The sequence below is a fragment of the Halyomorpha halys genome, unplaced genomic scaffold (genome assembly GCF_000696795.3).
Source record: "Halyomorpha halys isolate HHAL.00 unplaced genomic scaffold, Hhal_1.1 Scaffold116.1, whole genome shotgun sequence".
NCBI lineage: Eukaryota > Metazoa > Arthropoda > Insecta > Hemiptera > Pentatomidae > Halyomorpha > Halyomorpha halys.
The window spans coordinates 916,989-937,100 of record NW_027105704.1 but is presented as its reverse complement, the minus strand read 5'-3'; the positions used below and the strand labels follow the sequence as shown (position 1 = coordinate 937,100).

The window sequence follows — 20,112 nt, the reverse complement described above, 5'->3', positions numbered from 1 at the left end:
ATAAAATATTAACTAGACTGGAAAACCAAATTTAAGACTCCTTTTTCTTATAAATATATAAATAAAAGAAGTTTAAAAAAATAAAATAAATTAGTAAAAACTTACCTTCTGTAAATTGAAACTTTTTATTTCATTTATTTTTTTAATGAGTTATAAAGTTTTCATCACTAATGATCTCTTGTCGGGATTCATACCTTTCTTAGCATTCGCCAAATTAAGAACTTTTGATTTTTATGAAAATATGATTAACTCTTATAAATGTTTGTCACTATGGATAATACAATTAATGAAAAAAAATTAATTATATGAAACTAGGCTTTCAAATGTTAGCTACGATTTAAAAATTGTTTCCATAACATGTTAAATCTACTATTGGTTTGTCAGTAACAAAGTAAGATTAGTATAGTTGAATTCAACTATTTATATCCCAATAACTGATATATCCTGTTAATTCATGCAAAATTCCAAATCCCTTCAAAATAAAAATTATTAAAAGAAATAAAAAATTAAAACTCAATGAGGAGTTTTCTATTAAAAGTTGATACATCTGTTTGAAAGATTTTTAAAATATTAGGATGGGAGCATCTAAAGTAGATAACTCAAAATTTGATTGAAAATGTCTTTTATTAACAGCTATTTGGTAAGGAAAAATTTTAATTTTGAAATAAACTGAATAAGTTTTGGTTGTAGAATTTTAATTTTCCGAAAAAGCTTTCTTTTAAGAAGTGGATATATTAGAACTTTTTATATGAAACTCCTCATTTATATGTTCTTTCATCAATTATTATGTTCATTCAAAAAACAAAGATGTGATCATAAAGGTTCAATTTTTAAATTTCAGTAAACTGGGGGAATAAATGAAATGGTAAGTATGGATAATAAAACATGCTTAGACTTGAGGCAAATATTTATTAAAACCTAGAAATAAAAACATAATTATAATTAATGGTAAAATGTTTAGTTGGCAAGACTTGTAGTTTAAATCTAATTTAATTAGCTAACGTAACCAAATGGAATATTAAAGAATAGAGAATTGCTTAATCACTGTTTAATGGGAATACTCGACTCCCTCAAAAACCAGAATTGAAGGAATGTCTTCAAATATATCCAAAAACTAGTTAATTTACACGTTTAAGGGCTCCCTCACTCTTAATTTGATTCTTCCCGAATAGACTGATCGCTCACTCATTTTAACAAAAAAACCAGCGTTGATGAAACTTACAGGTATACAATAGTTAGCTAAGCCATGAAGAATACAGTGTTTATAAATAAATCTCATTAATAAATTTTCTTTATTAAGTAAAACCCAATGTATAAATGTAACCTGAATAAATCAAAACCAATTTTTACCAACTTATATAATAACCAATATTACAAGTTATTATTTTTATTATGAACTTTAGAAAGAGTTCAGCATAATGCATTAATCATTTTAAAAATTTAAAGAAGCTGTTTGTAACAAAATTTAATTAATTAATATAGTAGTTGAAAGGAAGTATAAATTGTCATTTAACCTGTGATGCTTTGTAAGTTTATAAAAAAATATGACTTTTATACCATAAGAAAAATTTAATGAATCATTAAAAAAATTCTCATCCATTGTTTGATAAGATACCTATATTATTTTTTCTGACTAAGAATCGAGATCCTTCCTTTGTGTTGATTTTTTCAAAATGCATAAAGAATTTTTTAAACCTATGAGGTTTTAGCACACAGATATGGTTCCATAGCTTAAGGAATTGTATACTACATAACATTATTTTAAACATGATCATTTATTTGAAATGTTATCTAAAATCAATGTTTTTCCCCCCCATTTTTTGAAAACAGTTCTTTGTTTTTATATTTTCCCTTCTGTAATAGATTAATATTATTTTTTTATCCCATCAGCAAGCTTATTTGGAAAAATAGTTGGTAAAATTGTGTATAATCAAGGTTTTACTGTATCCACATACTCATTAATTTCAATCCAAAAATTTTGCATGCAGAACAATGTTATTAAGAATTTTTGTTTTTTTCAATTCCAAATTATTTCATTCGATATTTTATATTTCAATGAAGAAAATATCTTGATAATTTCTCTTTGTTCATCAGGCTGTTGATTAAACAATTTATTGGTATTGGACCATATTTTATATATTTTTTTAATCATAAATGGTAGGGAGATAAGAATGGGGTTCAACCATGAAAGATAAATAAATTTTTTTTGGGATGGTAAAAAAATATATTATTTCCATTTTCCATATATGCACTTCTAAAACATCTTAAAATTAGTTATTGGATATATAAAAGGTCAATTAATAATACTAAGAAGCACTTTAAAATACATCATACAATCACAGCAATCGACAAATGTTAAAAGTTTGTACTATATATATCTAGGACATGAACATATTCATTGCTTTCTTAATATTACAATTCAAATCAATAAATGCAAACTTACAATCACTTAAAATGGCAGTTAAGAGCATACTATTAAAAACTGACAAACTTAAACCATCACAACTATAAAACACTATATTTATGTGTTGTATTTATGAATTACTACAATTTAGATTTCATATTTATTAATCTGTACAGTTATAAATTCCAATAAGGATATTAAAAAAAATATATTTATTAATCAAGTTAGTTAATTATGAATTGTTTGAAGATTATTTTTTATTTATAAAACTATATCAATCTGATCCATTTTCTGTAATTTTGATGAACCAGCCTTAATGATGGGAGGTTCAGTTAAAAAAATAAAATAAAGGAATTAATGATGACCAAGTAAAATATTATATGGTATTCACAAGTTGGTAAGATTGACAAAAATAAATATTTAGAATACCCAGAACTGCAATTTTGCATATACATTGGATTCATTAAACAAATACTGATTACATTTAATTCAAAATAAAATAAATTTTGACTAGAAATATACACAAAATGAAATGAATATTGTCCTCTTCATTTATTGAATCTGTGCTTCCCAAACATCCAACAAATGCTACTTTATTTATATATGAAAGTGTTTACATTTTTAATTAAAAAAAAAAAAAATGGTTATGTATATAACATTGATAATTTTTATTGATTATGAAAAAAGTTAGGACAGACAGTAAATTATATTTGTGCATAATTTTACATAACAATATGAATGTTGTTGATTAACATTTGAAAGATAAAAAAGTTCTTTAACAAAAAAAAAAGTTTAAACTGCACCAATATTAGCAAAGATACAGCATATTAGGCTTTTGATCCATATTTTTAAAAAATATTCTGAGATGTTCCAATAAAAACCCATTGACCAACTCGAAAACTATAATTCTCTCAAAATACTACAGAACCTCATTTGAATGACAATGAAATTGTCTATAATGCTAAAAAAAAACTCTAAATCAAGGAAAAAATAATCAGACATGCTCTCCGTTTCCCCATGACTACCAACATCTCAATCATACCAATATTAGGGAAGAAACAGCAAACCAATTTGGTATTGATCATTGCATCTAAACTTGGAAGGGAAGTTGTGAGGTAGGACACTCCAGATATTTTCTTTATAGTCCAATAACAGCCAAATATTTCACGAGAATAGCTTTAGAACTCATTTATCACGCAAACACCATATGTATTTTCCATGCATATAATTTTTGAATTTTAATAATAATTTTATTTCAATCTTCCAATATTTCAAAACAGTATTGTTTAATTTGAAGATTTTTTGGAATTCACATTTACATTATGTTTTTTTCAAGTTTAATTTTGATTCCTCATAATACATTGGACTACTATTCTTACATATTTTGGCTATACATGTATAAGAATAATATCCTAATCTTTTATCGAGTTTACAAAGATTTAATGCAACATTTTGCAGTGAGAGCTGATAATAGTTCAAGATCCTAGTGAACCCGAATACAATAAACACTCCTTATCTTTCTAAATTAGGACTGAGAAATAACTGGTTAATCCAGGGATTATATAAAAAAATTAAAATGCAATAAAAAAACTAAATATATAAATGATATGTATATTAATATATAATGAAGTTAAATTTATCAGACCAATTTAATGTAATTCAAAATAAACATTCCTTTAAAAATATGATGATGTAAGTGTACAATCTTTCAATTTTGTATTGTTTTACTGACTCAGTGATTCCTCAGCACTTTATTTATTTCTCTTATTCCTTACCAAATACCTTGTAGAATTTCCCCTAAAGTGTTGGTTATAATGGAACATCTGTTTTAACTCGCACTACTTTTGCATTCAGTGGCTCAAATAATCAATTTGGTTATAGTTTGGGAAGACCAGATTATTCAATTATTAAATTAATCAAACTAAATACCAATACTAAATCTAAACAGTCTAGTAATCTCACTCATTCATGGATTGAGCATTATTGAAATGGTTATAGCTGTTTGTTTAAAAAAATAAAATTAATTTAAGACCATTTACTAACTTAACTATATCTTCTCATCAACTATAAAGAACTCTTGATTCTCACGTCCCTGGTAATCATAAACAAAGTTAGTATAAAAAAAAAAAGTATTAATACTGCAGAATTCATGCTCAAGCTGTTGGACAATAGCCAAAATACATTAAAAAATGTTAATTTATTAAATGGTTACTACACATAACACAGACATGCACATCCAGACAATAAAAATAAATTAAGTAAGCAAGCAATAAACATAATTTGCATTACACAGTTACTAAAATTGTTAATAGCACACCAGAGTACAAATGTGGGTGACAAATACAAGGGTCATAAAAAATAAAATCACATTGTTTTTGTGCTATATTAATTAACAAAAAAAATTATAAATATAATTTAAAAAAATAAATGTACAATATTACATTAAAAACAAATAAATATATTATTATCTTTGTTCTGCTTCTTTTTCTTTTCTTTCAAATAGCAGTTCTAAATATCCTTCTCTAAAATTAAGTAGCATTATTTTAAAATTGAAATTATCAGATTATAAAAACAATAGCTAGGTGGGATGAATAAAAAGAAAATATTTTACTAAAAAGCGAAATAAAATTAAAAAAAAAATTATATCCATGCAAAGAAATTTAGTTTGTCTATGTCATATGAGGAAACTTTTAAAATATGAGTGACTGGCTGAGCAAACTTCCTGAACTGTTGACAATTATAACAAATTTAACAATTGTTCTTTGCCACAGTGTAAGGGCAAATAAGGATGAAATAATATACAGTTGCAATGAATTGAGATTATTACTTAGAAGACATTAATCGATAGTGGAAGACTAAAAAAGTAAAAGCGTTGAATTAAGATTTATGAATTTAATGATATATTTTAAATCAAGATAGTTGATTGACAAAGTAAGAATTTGAATTTTTTTCTATTTTTTTTTTTTTTAGACTTAACAACTAAACCAACTTAGATGTAGGTCTAATCTTGTAAATAATGTGTTAAGAGGACTTAACCCTATTAACTGAAAGTCAATTTAATTCTTTCTTTGATTGCTTATGAGCTTTATAAAAAGATTGTAATAACTTTATTTCTGAAGAAGTTATAAAATTGCTGTTATAAAAATAATACATTTTGTGCTAATCATAATTTCTGTCCAAGTTGTTAAGGTCATAGGGAGAGGGGAAGGTAGCCATTCCTTACAAGGAATTTGGATTCCTTTGCTAAATCAAAACTTTTTTCATCAAAGTTATTTGATCAAATTATATCTCAAGTTTTACTTAAAATTTTAAGAGGAAATTTACTAAAATAATAAAAACAAATTTAACAATAGAGTTTCAACTTCTACATAACAATTATTAGAAACTCAATAGGAAAATAAAAACTAATTCCTAATAAAACATCCATAATTAAAATAACAAATAACTATAGACAAGCTAAAAGTAGTAACAACTGAAAGTAGGAGGGTTTGGTAAATGGCACTAAAACAAACAAAATTTTTTTTCATTCTTCTAACTTACTGATGGACTGGATGTTCTCTCAGCATTTCAATCAACTTCGCTGGGGGTATACTACGCTTGAAAATTTTATTAACAGCAGAGAAGAGAGGAAAGCTGCAAAAGAAAAATGAATTTAAATAGTACTTAATGCTAAAATCACACTAAAAAATTGATATAAATAACAACTATTTTGACGTAAATACATTTGTTTGGTTTATTCCATACCCATAAAAAGAGTAGGGAAGGTTTAGATATCTTGCATTTTCTGCTCAACCTGGAGTAAGTAAATCCGATAGACAAATAAACCAGTTTCTTTACAAAAATTAAGTTAAAATCTTATGTAGCATTATAAATTTTATTGCAGAAGACCCAAATATCAGACAAGAGCAGAAAAGGCGAGCTTCCTCCAGCTTGGTAATTTAGCAAACTACAAATTCCAGTCTCAGTTCAACAGATTCTAAAGTGGTCCACAATCCAGAAAACATATGCGAAAAATCAATTGGCCTGATTGGTTCAAAAATTTTACCACTTAAATAAAACACACATTTTATACTCTAACAAATACTACTGTTGTATTAATGGTAGGCAAAAAGAAGTGTAATGCAGTCCATCCTGTATTATTACTTAACCCACAACAAAACAGGTGGATCTTTCAGACCCAGTAATATGATTTGATTACTATATGGAATAACTGGAAACAAAAGATAACAGGTCATGTAAGTACACAATTAGTATTGAACACACTTTATAGTGTAATGTTACAATAATATTGAAACTGTGTGGAAATATAATAAAACATTAAAAATGAATGAAGCAAATAAATAAAAGTGAAGTAAAAGATATGAAAATCAACTAAGTAAATGCATGTACAAATTGAAAATTATTAAAAATTGAAGTAATATAAAACTCAGTAAGTCACAGTAAAACTTGTGATCTTTAGTATCAGCTAGCTTATCTTCACTGAAATAGTTTAGTAGAATTTGATCAATAACTAAAGGAGAATAAAGAAAAAATAGAGACTGGAGTTGGAATTGGAATTGGAAGACGCTGAGAACAACTGATCTCTGCCAATAACATTTGTATTTACTCGGTTGAATTCTAGGCAGGAACAAAGTTTGATTAAACTCGGTATGTTATCGTAAAATGTGATGGTCTTTAATATCAATCAGGTCTTAATAGGACATAAATGAAAATTTTTCAAAAAATCAACCTCTAAACTACCTTTAATTTTGTTTATTTGAAATTAATAACCAGTTTTCATTCTCAAAAAATTTGAGACCAACCGATCTCTCCTGATTTCAGTATAATTATTTTTTGTTCAACTATTGTATTATTGGCAGGAACAAAGTTGATATTCATTATTCCCACTTTGAGAAACCCTAAAAAACTAATTTTTATAGCAAAAAATGTATCTATACTACACACAAAAAATACTTAAGAGCACAAGAAAAGAAATCTTTATAGTTCATAACCAAAAGTGTAACTTTAATATCGCAAAGACTGTCCCTTGTAACTATTCCTAACTTTAATAATTAAACCAGTTTATCATAACTTATATAGATTAACCAGTTGATTAACATACCTCTGTGTTACCCCTTTCTGTTCCAGCATATAGACAACCTCTTCTGCAGCTAAAGGGCCTTGAAGCTTCTGTCCATTCAATATATCCCGTTCTATGTCATCCAAGGACTATTACAAAATAATAAAATTTTATTAATTCTTTATGTATAGATTTTACTTTTACTTTTTTATTTTTATTAATTTTACTTTACAATTTATTATTATTAAATAAAAATTACTTTTAAGGTCACAAAGAATATTAAATTGATAATTAAGTAATAAATCACTCAACAAGCAACAGTTGATACTATCAATAAAGAATGAAGAAGGAATATCAATGTATACATTTTATTTTATATCCCGTCCTATCTCATCCAAGGACTAGATAATAAAATTGTATTAATTTTTTACATAATTTAAATTTATATTTAAATAAAAACTGCTTTCAAGGTTACAAAGAATATTAAATTGATAACCACATAATTGAATCATTCTACAGTTAACCACTGATTCCTTCAATAAAGAATAAAAATGATTTTATATCACATCGCATCTCATCCAAGAACTACTTTTAAGGTTTCTAAGAATATTAAATTGATAGTCATGTAATTAAATCATTGCAGAAGTAACAATCGATTCCTTCAATGAAGAATGAAGATGGGATCTCAGTGAGTAAATTTTATTTTCCTAAGAAATTGCCATAAACATTGCTCACCCTGGTGGCCTCACCAGAGTGACAAGTACCCTTCTTAGTGTCTCAAAGGAAGTACAGGCCTGGATGATATACTTAGCCATCTCCGATATTATGTATCAGGGTCGCAGAGGAGCTATACACTTTCCAAGCCAAAGCTTGGGGTGGGTTACTTCCCAATATGTCTAGACGGTAGGGAAATACTTTTTCAAAGTAGCATCTTTCATGGTTATTACTTACCATCAATTCCACTCTGTGATAATATCTTTCCGAACAATTTTCTAGGGTCCTCTGCAAGCCTTACCAAGATCTTTTATGGCAGAAGTGCAGAATCTTTCCTATTTAACATCTTATTTAATGATTCTTCACACAGGAGGAGGCTGAGATATACATCTCCTGTTAAGACCTTTAGTAAGGATGTTAGATAAATATTGATAGTTTTTCCAATAAATTGAAATTGCAGGACGATGAATTAGAAAACCCAAAACAAATTTTTTAAGAGTAGTGTATCCTGATGTATAGGGAGATGCTACATTCCTTGTAGAGCCCAAACAGTTCAACGTTTGTCCTTCTTTGCCAAATACCATATTTACACAAATTAACTGATATTTAGTAATATCTGTTCCAATATCGATATTGGAATCAATTCCATATTTTGCTTAAGATAAAATATCAGGTCCTGATATATCGAAATATCGATATTTTTCGTAAATATATCAAAATACTATTTTGATATGTTTTAATGATATTTTTTTTAATATTTACATTCCTAACCTGCAGGGTCTCGTCAGACATACTCATGTATAACTTACTGAACTATAGCAGAGATGCCCGTTGAGTTATTGCCAACCAGTGTTTCTGCTGTTATGAGAGGTTCTAGGACCATGCAAGGTATAAAATGAAAAAGCACAGAGATCTTGCTTAGAAATCTTTTTAAAAACATACGGAAAATGCACAACTTATGGAACTTTGTTTCTATAAAACTAAAAGCTCTTAGATCAGGATATCACTCAGAGCATAGGAAAAAAAATACTGAGAGGAAATATTGTTTTGACTTTCAAGTATAACTTTGTCTAATGTTGAAGACCCCAGGGAGGGGGGGAGGGAGATTCTTCCAAAGGTTACAACAAAGCATATTTAATTTTTAAAAACAGTTTAAAGAGGACTTAGTAAAAAAAAAAAAAAAAATGAAAAAAGAAAAACTTACTTTATCACTTTTGACAAATATTTCAGAGCACCTTCTATTTCTGCCTCCATAACATGTGGTTATCAAATCTGCAAGACCACAGCTTTCAAAAAATGTTTTGATGTTTCCACTTTTATAAAACATTTTTACAAAATTTATCATCTCCATCATTCCAAGTCTAATAATGGCTGCTTTAGTGTTGTCACCAAGACCCAAACCGTCCGCAAAACCAGCTGCACATGCAACTATATTCTGTAACATTAGTGATAAGATAAGGTAGGTTATTTCCATAGTCGAGTTTTTTAAATTAAATTATTTATTATTAGATAACATACATATCATACATCAAATAAAAAATATTGTCTGATAAAATGTTTTGACTAAAAAATCCGTTATTTCAAAAATCTTTATTTCTGAAATTTTGATCTGATTTTTCCAAGGCTAAAACAGTGTATGTGGTCTGCTTTTTGAAGGTAATATTAATTTTCTAATTTTCTCCAGTGTACTCAACTCAGGAATTACCAATCAGATGGAATAATTTTTCTACAGACGGTGATAGTAAAGTAGATTTTAAGATAAATTCAAAACGGGATCTTTTTTGTTTCAACGTTAAGGTGTAAAATACAAACTTTTTTTTTTTTAGTTTTTGACAATTTGAACAAACATCATGGAAAATTGAAAAATCCTAAAAAACAAAATTGTTCCAGAATTATATTCTCCCTAAGGATCCATAATCATAAAAGAAATATAAGGGAGATGCTACTTTCACAAAATACTTAATGTAAAGAAGAAATAACTTTACAAAGGTGGGAAAATAAATTATAAAACAAAGAAGGTCTGGGTGTGGTCAAAGAAAAAAAAAACTCAAATAGGCATAAAACTATTTGAGTTTTTTCTTTGAACACGCCTGGACCATCTTCCTCTTATTATCACAGATGGTCAATCATCAATCTTCCGAAAAAAATTAATTGTTTTAAAAGAAATATTTTCAATAAAAACCATACCTTTAATCCACCACAAACTTCTACTGTTTCACAATCATCAACAACAACTACTCTGAAGTTCTCTGATTGCACTAGTTTCTTCAAAAGGAGACCACTGTTTGAGTCCTTACAGCCTAATCAAGATAAAATAAATTTTAATTATGCATACAAATTATATATTCTCCTCAATTTTCAATATTTCTAGATGTAAAAAACAAAACACTAATTCAATGGAATATAATAAATAATAGAACCAGCACCATAGATAAATTAGTATGCCAGTAATGAAAAAAAGGAAGAATGATTAAATTATACTTGTCTTAATAAGAAACTTTTAGTATAGGAAAAAAGTAAATAAAATTGCACAATATTTACATTGCCAAAAATGTTTTATTTAACAGTTCCTTTTATTAAATAGATTTTGTTGAAATCTAGATCAGATTGAAAAGTAGAGAGGTTCAAATAATATAATTTATGATTTTAATAGTTAAGTCTTGAATGAATTATCAAGTCACAAAAGTAAATAATTTACTCCTTCAATTTAAAAAGTCTCCAAAATTATTTCGAGATAATCATCATATTATATTTATTTCAATGAAACAAGTATTTCTGATTGGGTTAGGGAAAAATGTATGATATTATAGGATTTAAATTTTTGAGAATTGAGTATTTATTTATTTACTTGTTATATATTTATTTTTATATTATTATATATTTACTTACTTTTACTGTACATCAATGGTGCTATAATGAATTAGAAATGACCTTACCAATTGTAGTTTCACAGAATTCCTCTTTAGCTACTTCATTAGCAATGTTAGCGCCCATAAGAACAGCAACTTCAATTCCAAGTATACTGTGAATTAAATGGGATACAAGTTGGATCCCTTTCTCTTCACTGGTAACAAAGCCCTGTTTACATACAAATAAACATGAACACAAATCTAAATGATTTTACACTTTATTAGGTAGTGGATCAACAGACATAGGAAACTCAGTAGATATAAAAAGGAAATTTGTAACTCAATAGATAAACAGAAAACCACTAAGGAGAGTAGGTCTAGAAAACAAAAATACTATGTATATAAGAAAATAGAATGAATTGAAGTTCTGAGGTAGTACTGAAAAAAAAAAGATAGTAATTGAAAGTAACAGTCGAGGAACTTTGCATGTTTGAATGTGAAAATGCAGTGCATCATTTTGTTTCAGGTGGTTCAATTTTGGGAACAACAACCTTGAAGATGAGTCTAGATTAGGAAACCCTTCAGAGGGTGCACTTTGAGCTCGTTTCTGATGGTAGGGTTATGGACAATGAGAAATAATATTAACAACTGAAAACAGCAGGGGGTTAAAAAGGGTTAAAAAGAGAAGCAGCGTGCTTAGGACAATCAGAATAAAGCAATATTTCAAGGAGACAATGTTCCTGCGCATTGTCAGTATCTTCCCTTGCTCTCAACACCCCAACTGAGTATATTAAGGCCTAACCATAACAGCTTATCTTCATTGGCACAGATTGAATCCAGCCCAGGCAGGTTGAATTTTATTTGGTGGAGGTCCATGAAAAAAATAAGTCTTTAGAATAAAACATGGACATAAAAAGTGACAACTTATTAGATATAAAGGACTAAATTTAGTTCCACATACGTCTGCCTTTAGTAAAATTTGAGTTCAAGCCTTATCAATTAAACCGTTAATCTAATTTTAATGAAATTTTGAAAGATTGTCCAGGCTGGTATCTTATTGGTCCCATATCGATTTTATCAAATTCTGTCCACTACTTCTCCTAACATATGTGTAAAACTATTTTCTTCTGCAGATCTTTATTTCAAAATTGCATGAGCAAATTACGCTTTCCCCTTTCCTCAATGAATTCTGTTCTAATGACACTTTACTTATGTGTCTCGTAAGTTTAAAACCCAGCACTGCAAAACAATGATTAAGACGATATGTACCTAAAGTGATGAGTTTATTATTTATTATCTTTTGAAGTATTAAAATCATATTCCTGATTTTTTTTTTTTAATTGCAAGTTTAAGCAACTCAATAAAAATAGATGTGGTTCATGTTTTCCCTTAATCTGTTTGAATACTAACTATGAATAAAAAAAAATTAAATAAAAGAAATTCAAAATTTGAAAGAGATGAAACCAACTGAGTAAGTTTTAACCATATGAGTAGTAGATACAGGCAAATATAATTTCAGATGTAGAGTCACTTGCTGAAACTAATTTCTTTCTAATTTCACTTTAGAAAACATCCTAAAGGATCATGGGGACCCTTCATTTAACAGATAAAAATTCTAACTTAAGTACCATAGGAGCGATCTTATATTAAGTACTGTATAAGACTCAATAAAACATTGATACTATACTAAAGTTGGTCAACAATTAATGATTTTAATATATCTTTCATTTATCTTTAGAGATTACTTAAATGTATAAAGATATAAATGCAAAAAAGGAATAAAAATATGATACTTAAAATATAAAATATTTTATTGTAAAATAATGGATTCTATAGTTGATATGAAATTAATTATAGAACATATAATAAATCTACATCAGTGAGGAAGATCTCAACCTCATTAGCCATTGAATTATCAAATTATAAAAGTTAAAAATATATATATATTAGGTAACATTAGTCATGGAAAGATAATATAAAAGAAACTTTTTGAACCTTAGTATTCACCGATAAAAAAAAAAAAAAGAAAGTAACCCTTGGTCATTAAAAATATGATAAGATTATGTGAGCAAAGGTTAAGTATAAGAATTCTTGATAGTCATATTCATAGTTACCTTGATAAGAGACAGACCAATTGCATTTGATTTAATTTTGCCTTTTAGCATACAACATATTTTTGGAATGAACTGGTGAGGAAGCACGAAAACAAGAATGTCAGCAGCTTCACATGCTTTAATGAGATCAGGCTCAGCAACCTGAAAAATAAAAATCATAAGAGTTTAAATTAAATAACAAAAAAAGCTTTCATAACATCATTTGTAATACAAATTTTCATATATAACCTTAAGTCTAATAAAGACCTCTCTTCTCTCTCACCCTCATTAGCCTGATCACACAGACTTATATACATTTACGAGTAGCAAAAGATTTTATTTAAATGAACTTTCCTATAATTCATAAAATTATAAATTATGTGATAATGTAGAAAGTTTAAATGAGAATAATCACCATGTATATAGTTAGGTCAAAATATAATTATATGGAGAATTGACAAGAGAGTTTAAGAAAAGGTATTGTATTCTTGAATATGAAGAAAAGATTTTGAAATATCAATAAATGAAAATCCAGAGAAAATAAAAATGAAGATTATATTTCAAAAGAATTAATATATCAAAATTATTAATTGATTAAATAAAATAATCAGTTATACTGTATTAAAATGTAGTATGGGACTAATGAATGAAAAAGTAATGTACTATTGAATTGATGAATAATGAATGTGACCTTGCAGACAAGGCAGAATTATCAGTAGAAATAATGGCATAAAGCATTAGTATGACAAAGATTTTGATGTTCAAAAGAAATTGGGCTGACATGGCGAGAATAGCCTGACTGACCTTTGTTAAAAAAAGTTATGAATCTTATTTCAGAGGAAAATATTGATAGACAACTGTTCTAGTAGACAAAGAGTTAGCTATATTTGAAGCCTATAGATTTATTAATCGATCAGGTAGATATACCATAAATAGGAAGCAAAGAATAATCGCAGATCAGTGAATATAATAGCCTCTTACAAACAATAAGCACAAGTAACCCTTTAAGCTTGGAATTCATTCAAATTTCATGTTGAGGCTCTATCAACAGCATATTTATACAAGCAGTCTATTTACATTTGGGAGCTTATAATGGATCGGGGATAATTGTTTTTAATACCAGCATGTAAGTAAAAATAAAGGAATAGTCAGTAATTAGAATGGGTGTTTTTATGTTTTATTTATAATTAAAACAATTATTAAACAGATACATAGTTAAAGAGGAATATAACTATTTTGCCAACATGAAAAAGAAATATAACTACATACAGGTGAATATAATACCAAATCATTTAAACTAAAGTAGTTTAAAAATTGTTACAAAGAAAAAATCTGTTTAAATATTAAAATAAAAGGGTTAAAATATTTTCATACATTGGATTTAAATGTATATATAAAGAGATCTTTAATTCCATAGGTAATAATAGAGATTTTGTTGGCAAAATATTAATTAGAATTATAAACTCTGAATAATATTAAAAGTAAAAAATTGCATTGACAGTTAAAATAGAAAGATAGTCCTTGTAATGACAACTGCATATTTATTTTGGAATACTAACACATTTAGTAAAATTTTAATCAATACAGAACACAGTGTAATTCAAAAGTAAATAATCAATCAATTGAATAATATATTTTCGCATCTCCTATGCTAATTAAATGAGTAAAACTTTTAACTATCCTTGAAGTTTTTATTATTCTTTATTTTAGGGGTGCATAAAACATATTCTTAGAACAGAAGATTGATATTTTTTAATCAATAGATACTACAATAGTAACAATGGGTAAATTTAATTAACTGCCAGTTTAGCAACATATGACCTTGCTAATGATCATTCATTATGAATATAGTACAAGCAGACCTTGAAAGTGACCTATCTACATTTAACACATTTTTTGCTTCTTTAACAGCTTTATAAGGCATGTACATGCAGTTAATGTAAGCAACGGCCAAGGTCACCGAGTTGTTCAAAAAGTTATATGCAAAAGTTTAGTCAATTATGAAGGACATAATGTCAAACATTATTTTAAACAATCAATTTAATTGAGAATTCTGACTTGATTTTTTAAAAAAATGGTATACAGTTTAAAATGATAAGGAAGAGACAAGTCCTTGAACAATGATGTTATTAAAAAGATAAGATACAAACAATAAATCATAAGCTCATAAAGGTTAAAAAAAATTAAACTTTACTAGATATTTCATGATTTTAAATAATAATGGATTTTAAAATACAATTCTAATGGAACAGATAAAAAATGAATATACTCCTCACTCAATGTATATGTAATTAATAAAAACAAGAAGATACTTACAACATTATCGGGGAGTTTAATGCCAGGAAGATATTTTACATTTTCATGCTGTTCATTAATTATTTCTGTCAGTTTCTTGCCATCAATCATTTCTTCATAAACATACATAGTGACAATTGGATTAAATTCTGGTAGTGTCTTAGCATTTCGGCCAACAATTTTAGCAATTGCAGACCCCCTTTAGGCAGCAAAATAACACAATATAATAAGTATAAGGTAAGTGCTAATGTAATGAGATGTCAAAAATATAGTTTGATACTCACCAGTTGCCGGAACCTACAATTGTAACTTTGGAATTTTTATTAGTTGTCATTTTTAAGAATTAATATGCCGACAACCTACCAATAACTCAAGCGACCCTAAGACCCCAAACATCCACTATCAACTAAACCTCGTGAGTCTCCCACACTCCTTGACTCCCCACCATCCCCTCCAAAATTTTGAACTGGACTTCAGATGTGTCTAGCTAACCTGATATTTCAGTAACAAGGATGATAAAAAAAAATCGAATTAATTCTAAAACAATGATTGTTGATTATAAATTGAATTGCACTGTTCCTTTTTATTTTTTTTTACTTTAATTGATTAAGATTTAGATTTTTAATTTTTCCAAAGCTTGCTATCTTAAGAACGATAATTGGGGCCACCCAATTAGGTAAGTGGCCATTATTTCGTATATCTGTTTACGTTTTTAAAAATGGAATTGAAGTTTTCCATCAATACTAAAATGATTCATTTATTACACATTTCGTTATGTATTTGTAATTAGTAGTAGTTCATTGTATCTGCTAAGACCCTAGTTGATGAAATGGGTAGTAGGATAGTTTAAGTTTAAAAATATCTGTTCTAGATCCATCTTCTCATAAATAGATGGTTTTTCGATTGTATCCAGTTACTTGTGCCTTATAGTCAGTGTTTCTTTAATCTTAATCGTATTTGTGGATTTATTTCATCATGAGTGAAACCGATTTAATCTGTGATAAGTCTAATGAGAAGAAATCTACTGAATTAAAAGATGAAGGTAATCTTGCGTTCAAAAATAATGATTTAGACCATGCTTTGAACTGTTACTTATCTGCTCTCAAATTAACATCAGATTTTTCAAATGAGAGGGCTGTCCTTTTGAAGAATTGTGCAGCTGTCCACTTAAAACAATCTAATTACAGTAAAGCTGTTGAAGATTGTGATGCATCTCTAGAAATTATACAGGATGATCCTAAAGCATTATATCGAAGATGTCAAGCTTTTGAGAATTTAGGAAGGTTTGAAGAGGCTTATAGAGATGCCAAGCTAATTTTTAAATTAGATCCTAGCAACAAGATTATACAGCCCATTTTGTCTCGTTTACATACAATTGTGGAACAGCGTGCTTATGAAAATACTCGAACAGAAAATAAAGTTCAACAAATGTTTCGGTATGCTTTCAATCTGGAAGAAGATAAAGAGAAACGTATCAAAGCGATAACCAACTTTGTACCACTTTGTAAAGAAGGAAAAGGGAGTGAACTTTTAATTGAAGCTGGAGTTGTTAATAAGATTGCACAATTGCTTAAAGTTGAGAAAAATCATGAAATAATTTTGGGTTGTATTAGGACAATCAGCCAGCTTTGTTTTAATAGTGTAAAGAATACTAAAAAAGTAATAGAAATTTTGGGTATTCCTTGGTTCTTGGATATTTTGAACTGCGATAATGAAGAGCAAGTGTATGCTGCTCAATATTCTATTCAAGAAGTATTAAATAGCCTTGCAGGGATTGAAAGGAAGAAAGAAAAAATTGAAGAGAAGCCTGATCCAAAACTGTTAGAAGAAAATAAAGCAGAAATTGATACTTTGTTGACTTGCTTGTTGTATGGTTGTACGAGTAGATCAGTTAGTGGTCTAGCTCGTGATGCTATTATTCAGCTCATTTCAAGAAATGTTCATTATGAAGCTATTAATTGGGCTGAGCAACTTGTTAAAATCAAGGGTCTTCAACGTCTAATGGAAGTTGCCAGTGAGCTTAAGGAATATAAATATGAATCTTCTATGGAAATAACTGAATCTACCAGAAAATTTACCTCTATATGCTTAGCTCGAATTTATGAAAATATGTACTATGATGAATTAAGAGCAAAATATATGGAAAACATTGATGACTTCATTAAAGACAAGTTAATTACCCCTGAATTAGAATCAAAAATACGTGTTGTTGTTGCCATTACAACATTATTATTAGGACCGATAGAAATTGGTAACAACATTCTCTCAAGAGAAGGTATGATGGAAATGGTTCTTGTAATGGCCAATAGTGATGACATTTTGCAACAAAAAGTTGCCTGTGAATGTATAATTGCTGTTGCTTCTAAGAAGGAAAAAGTTAAAACTATAGTTAGTCAAGGTGCTGAGATTTTGAAAAAACTTTATCAATCCAAAGATCTTAGCATTAGAGTTCGTGCTTTGGTTGGTTTATGCAAATTAGGAAGTTCAGGAGGCACTGATGCTTCAATAAGGCCTTTTGCTGATGGCGCTACCACAAGGCTGGCAGAAGCATGTAAGAAATTTCTTGTAAGTAAGTCTAAAGATCAGGAAACACGTCGTTGGGCTGCTGAAGGTTTATCTTATCTTACTTTAGATGCTGATGTAAAAGAAAAACTTGTCAATGACAGACCGGCCCTTAGGGCACTTTTGGACCTTGCTAAATCAGGAAATGAAGCAGCTGTTTATGGTGTTGTTACTACTTTAGTCAATATTGTTAATGCTTATGATAAACAGGAGGTACTGCCGGAGCTAGTTGAGCTAGCAAAGTTTGCTAAACATCATATTCCTCAGGAACATGAACTTGATGATCCAGATTTTGTTTCTCAACGTTGTGCCATTATTGTAAAGGAAGGAGCCATAAATGCTTTAGTTTCACTAGCAAAAACAGAATCTGATAGTTCAAAAGAAATGATTGCTAGATTATTTAATACTTTAGCATCCCAAGTAGATTTAAGAGGAATAATGGTACAGCAAGGTGCTGTGAAGGCCCTTTTGAAATTGACTTATGCAGGAACCGAAAAAGGTATAAGAAATTCTTCACAAGCTCTTGCTCGACTTGGAATTACAATGGATCCAGCTGTTGCTTTTCCTGGTCAAAGGTGTATGGAGGTTGTTCGCCCATTACTAGCATTGCTACATCCAGAATGTAATGCTTTGGAAAACTTAGAAGCACTTCTTGCTCTTTGTAATTTAGCTTTTATGAACGAATCTGTTCGTACTCTTATTTTAAAGGAAGGTGGTATTCCAAAAATTGAGGCAATGATGTATGAAGATCATGAAATGTTACGTCGAGCTGCAACACAAGTAATGACTAACATGGTTATTTCACCTCAAGTTGTTGAATTGTATGAAGGTAATAATGATAAGTTAAAGTTCATGGTATTGCTGTCTGGAGAAGAAGATGAAGAAACCATGAAAGCTGCTTCTGGAGCGTTAGCGATGTTGACCTCTGCTAGTAAAAAATGTTGTAAGAAAATATTTGATGTTGAGTCTTGGCTGGAAATATTTCACATGATCCTAGGTCATCCAAATGTTGATATTCAACAACGTGCTGTGGTTATTGTTAATAATATTATCTCTGCTAGCAAAGAACTGGCAGAGAAAGTAATTGAAACAGATATAATGGAGATTTTAATGGCTTTTACGCTTATTGATGAGGAAGAGAAAAAGAAGATAAAGAATATTGCTCAAGATGCCCTTGATGCAGCCAAGAATTGGAAAGTGATAAAAAGTCGTGATGATGTTGGTGATAATGATGATGATTGAAATGTTAATTATAAACTATTCTAATGAATTTAATGAGTAGATATTAAGACCAATGTATTATGAAGTTACATTAATGATAAAAGCAATAATTATGTTAAATTATTTTCAAGAAGGAAGCTGTTCTGGTTATGGTCTAGAAAAAAATTAATAGTTTTCACTATTTATTTAGAACCTTCATTTGGCAGTTAATAAATGATTTCAACTTAATTTTTACTAAATTCTTTTTCTTGATTGCAAACCAGACCATCTTAACTCACATCTCACTGCTTTGTTTTAACACTGGCACATCTGACAAAAGAAAGTTCTTTTAAATATTATTTGACGTAGTTTTACCATAGACTGAGGTTACTTTGTAACCAAAGGCTGTAGGATGATTTCGATAGAGAAAGTAACTCCAGTCTATAGTCGAATTCTAAATAATATCAAAACTGTCAGATGTGCTACTATTAAAGCAAATCAGTGATATAACTAACCATTAATATCTAATTAAATTATTTTTGTACAATTATTGTATTATAGTAAATTATTTTTTAAAGGTGTATTATATTTGTATATATAACATTATTATGATGTATATAGTATTTTAACGGTATAGAGATTTTTTAAAGTTTTAATTATTTAATTAACCTTTTTATTAATGCTCATGTAGAACTATATAGTTCCTTGACAAGTTATATTTATGTTATTGTTATACAAATTATAAAATTATAGTAATACAGTTATCCATAACCTATAGTGTTAATTTTATTTTAAAGTTGAATCCTTAATATCCTCTTAAATTTTTAAAGGTTGATATTAAATTTTGATCCTCTTAATATTCAAATTATTTCTTTCTTATTAATTTTTAAAGAGTTCCTTTAAGTATATATATATATATGGAGTGACAAATTTGGA

At 28.3% G+C, this 20,112-nt stretch overlaps 2 protein-coding genes and 1 long non-coding RNA gene across 3 annotated transcripts in view; 2 read left to right on the top strand and 1 right to left on the bottom strand.

Moving 5' to 3' along the window:
• Positions 1-2,230: 2,230 nt before the first annotated feature.
• Gpdh1 (Glycerol-3-phosphate dehydrogenase 1) lies at positions 2,231-15,859 on the bottom strand. Its single transcript, XM_014416200.2, has 9 exons — positions 15,699-15,859; positions 15,436-15,613; positions 13,141-13,281; positions 11,114-11,255; positions 10,365-10,477; positions 9,382-9,612; positions 7,506-7,612; positions 5,945-6,037; positions 2,231-4,496 (listed from the first exon to the last, which is right to left on the bottom strand). The coding sequence occupies exons 1-9, from the start codon at positions 15,746-15,748 to the stop codon at positions 4,469-4,471; spliced, it is 1,083 nt and encodes a 360-aa protein (XP_014271686.1). The 5' UTR covers positions 15,749-15,859; the 3' UTR covers positions 2,231-4,468.
• Positions 15,860-15,951: 92 nt separating this feature from the next.
• Positions 15,952-20,112, top strand: part of LOC136797220 (uncharacterized) — a 4,529-nt gene continuing 368 nt past the window's right edge. The window contains exon 1 of the long non-coding RNA XR_010845059.1: positions 15,952-16,090. This is a non-coding gene — a long non-coding RNA (uncharacterized lncRNA). The remainder of the gene's footprint in view (positions 16,091-20,112) is intronic.
• On the top strand, positions 16,139-19,951 carry unc-45 (unc-45 myosin chaperone). The gene has a single exon (XM_014416199.3). It carries the CDS (start codon positions 16,390-16,392, stop codon positions 19,216-19,218), a length of 2,829 nt encoding a protein of 942 aa, XP_014271685.1. The 5' UTR covers positions 16,139-16,389; the 3' UTR covers positions 19,219-19,951.

Excerpts from the sequence above, each read along its gene's own strand:
- Gpdh1 (XM_014416200.2), bottom strand. The coding sequence starts at position 15,748 with ATGACAACTAATAAAAATTCCAAAGTTACAATTGTAGGTTCCGGCAAC. Across the intron at positions 13,282-15,435 it reads TTAAACTCCCCGATAATGTT|GTTGCTGAGCCTGATCTCAT; the intron begins GTAAGTATCTTC and ends TTTATTTTTCAG. Across the intron at positions 10,478-11,113 it reads ATTCTGTGAAACTACAATTG|GCTGTAAGGACTCAAACAGT; the intron begins GTAAGGTCATTT and ends TATCTTGATTAG.
- unc-45 (XM_014416199.3), top strand. The coding sequence starts at position 16,390 with ATGAGTGAAACCGATTTAATCTGTGATAAGTCTAATGAGAAGAAATCT.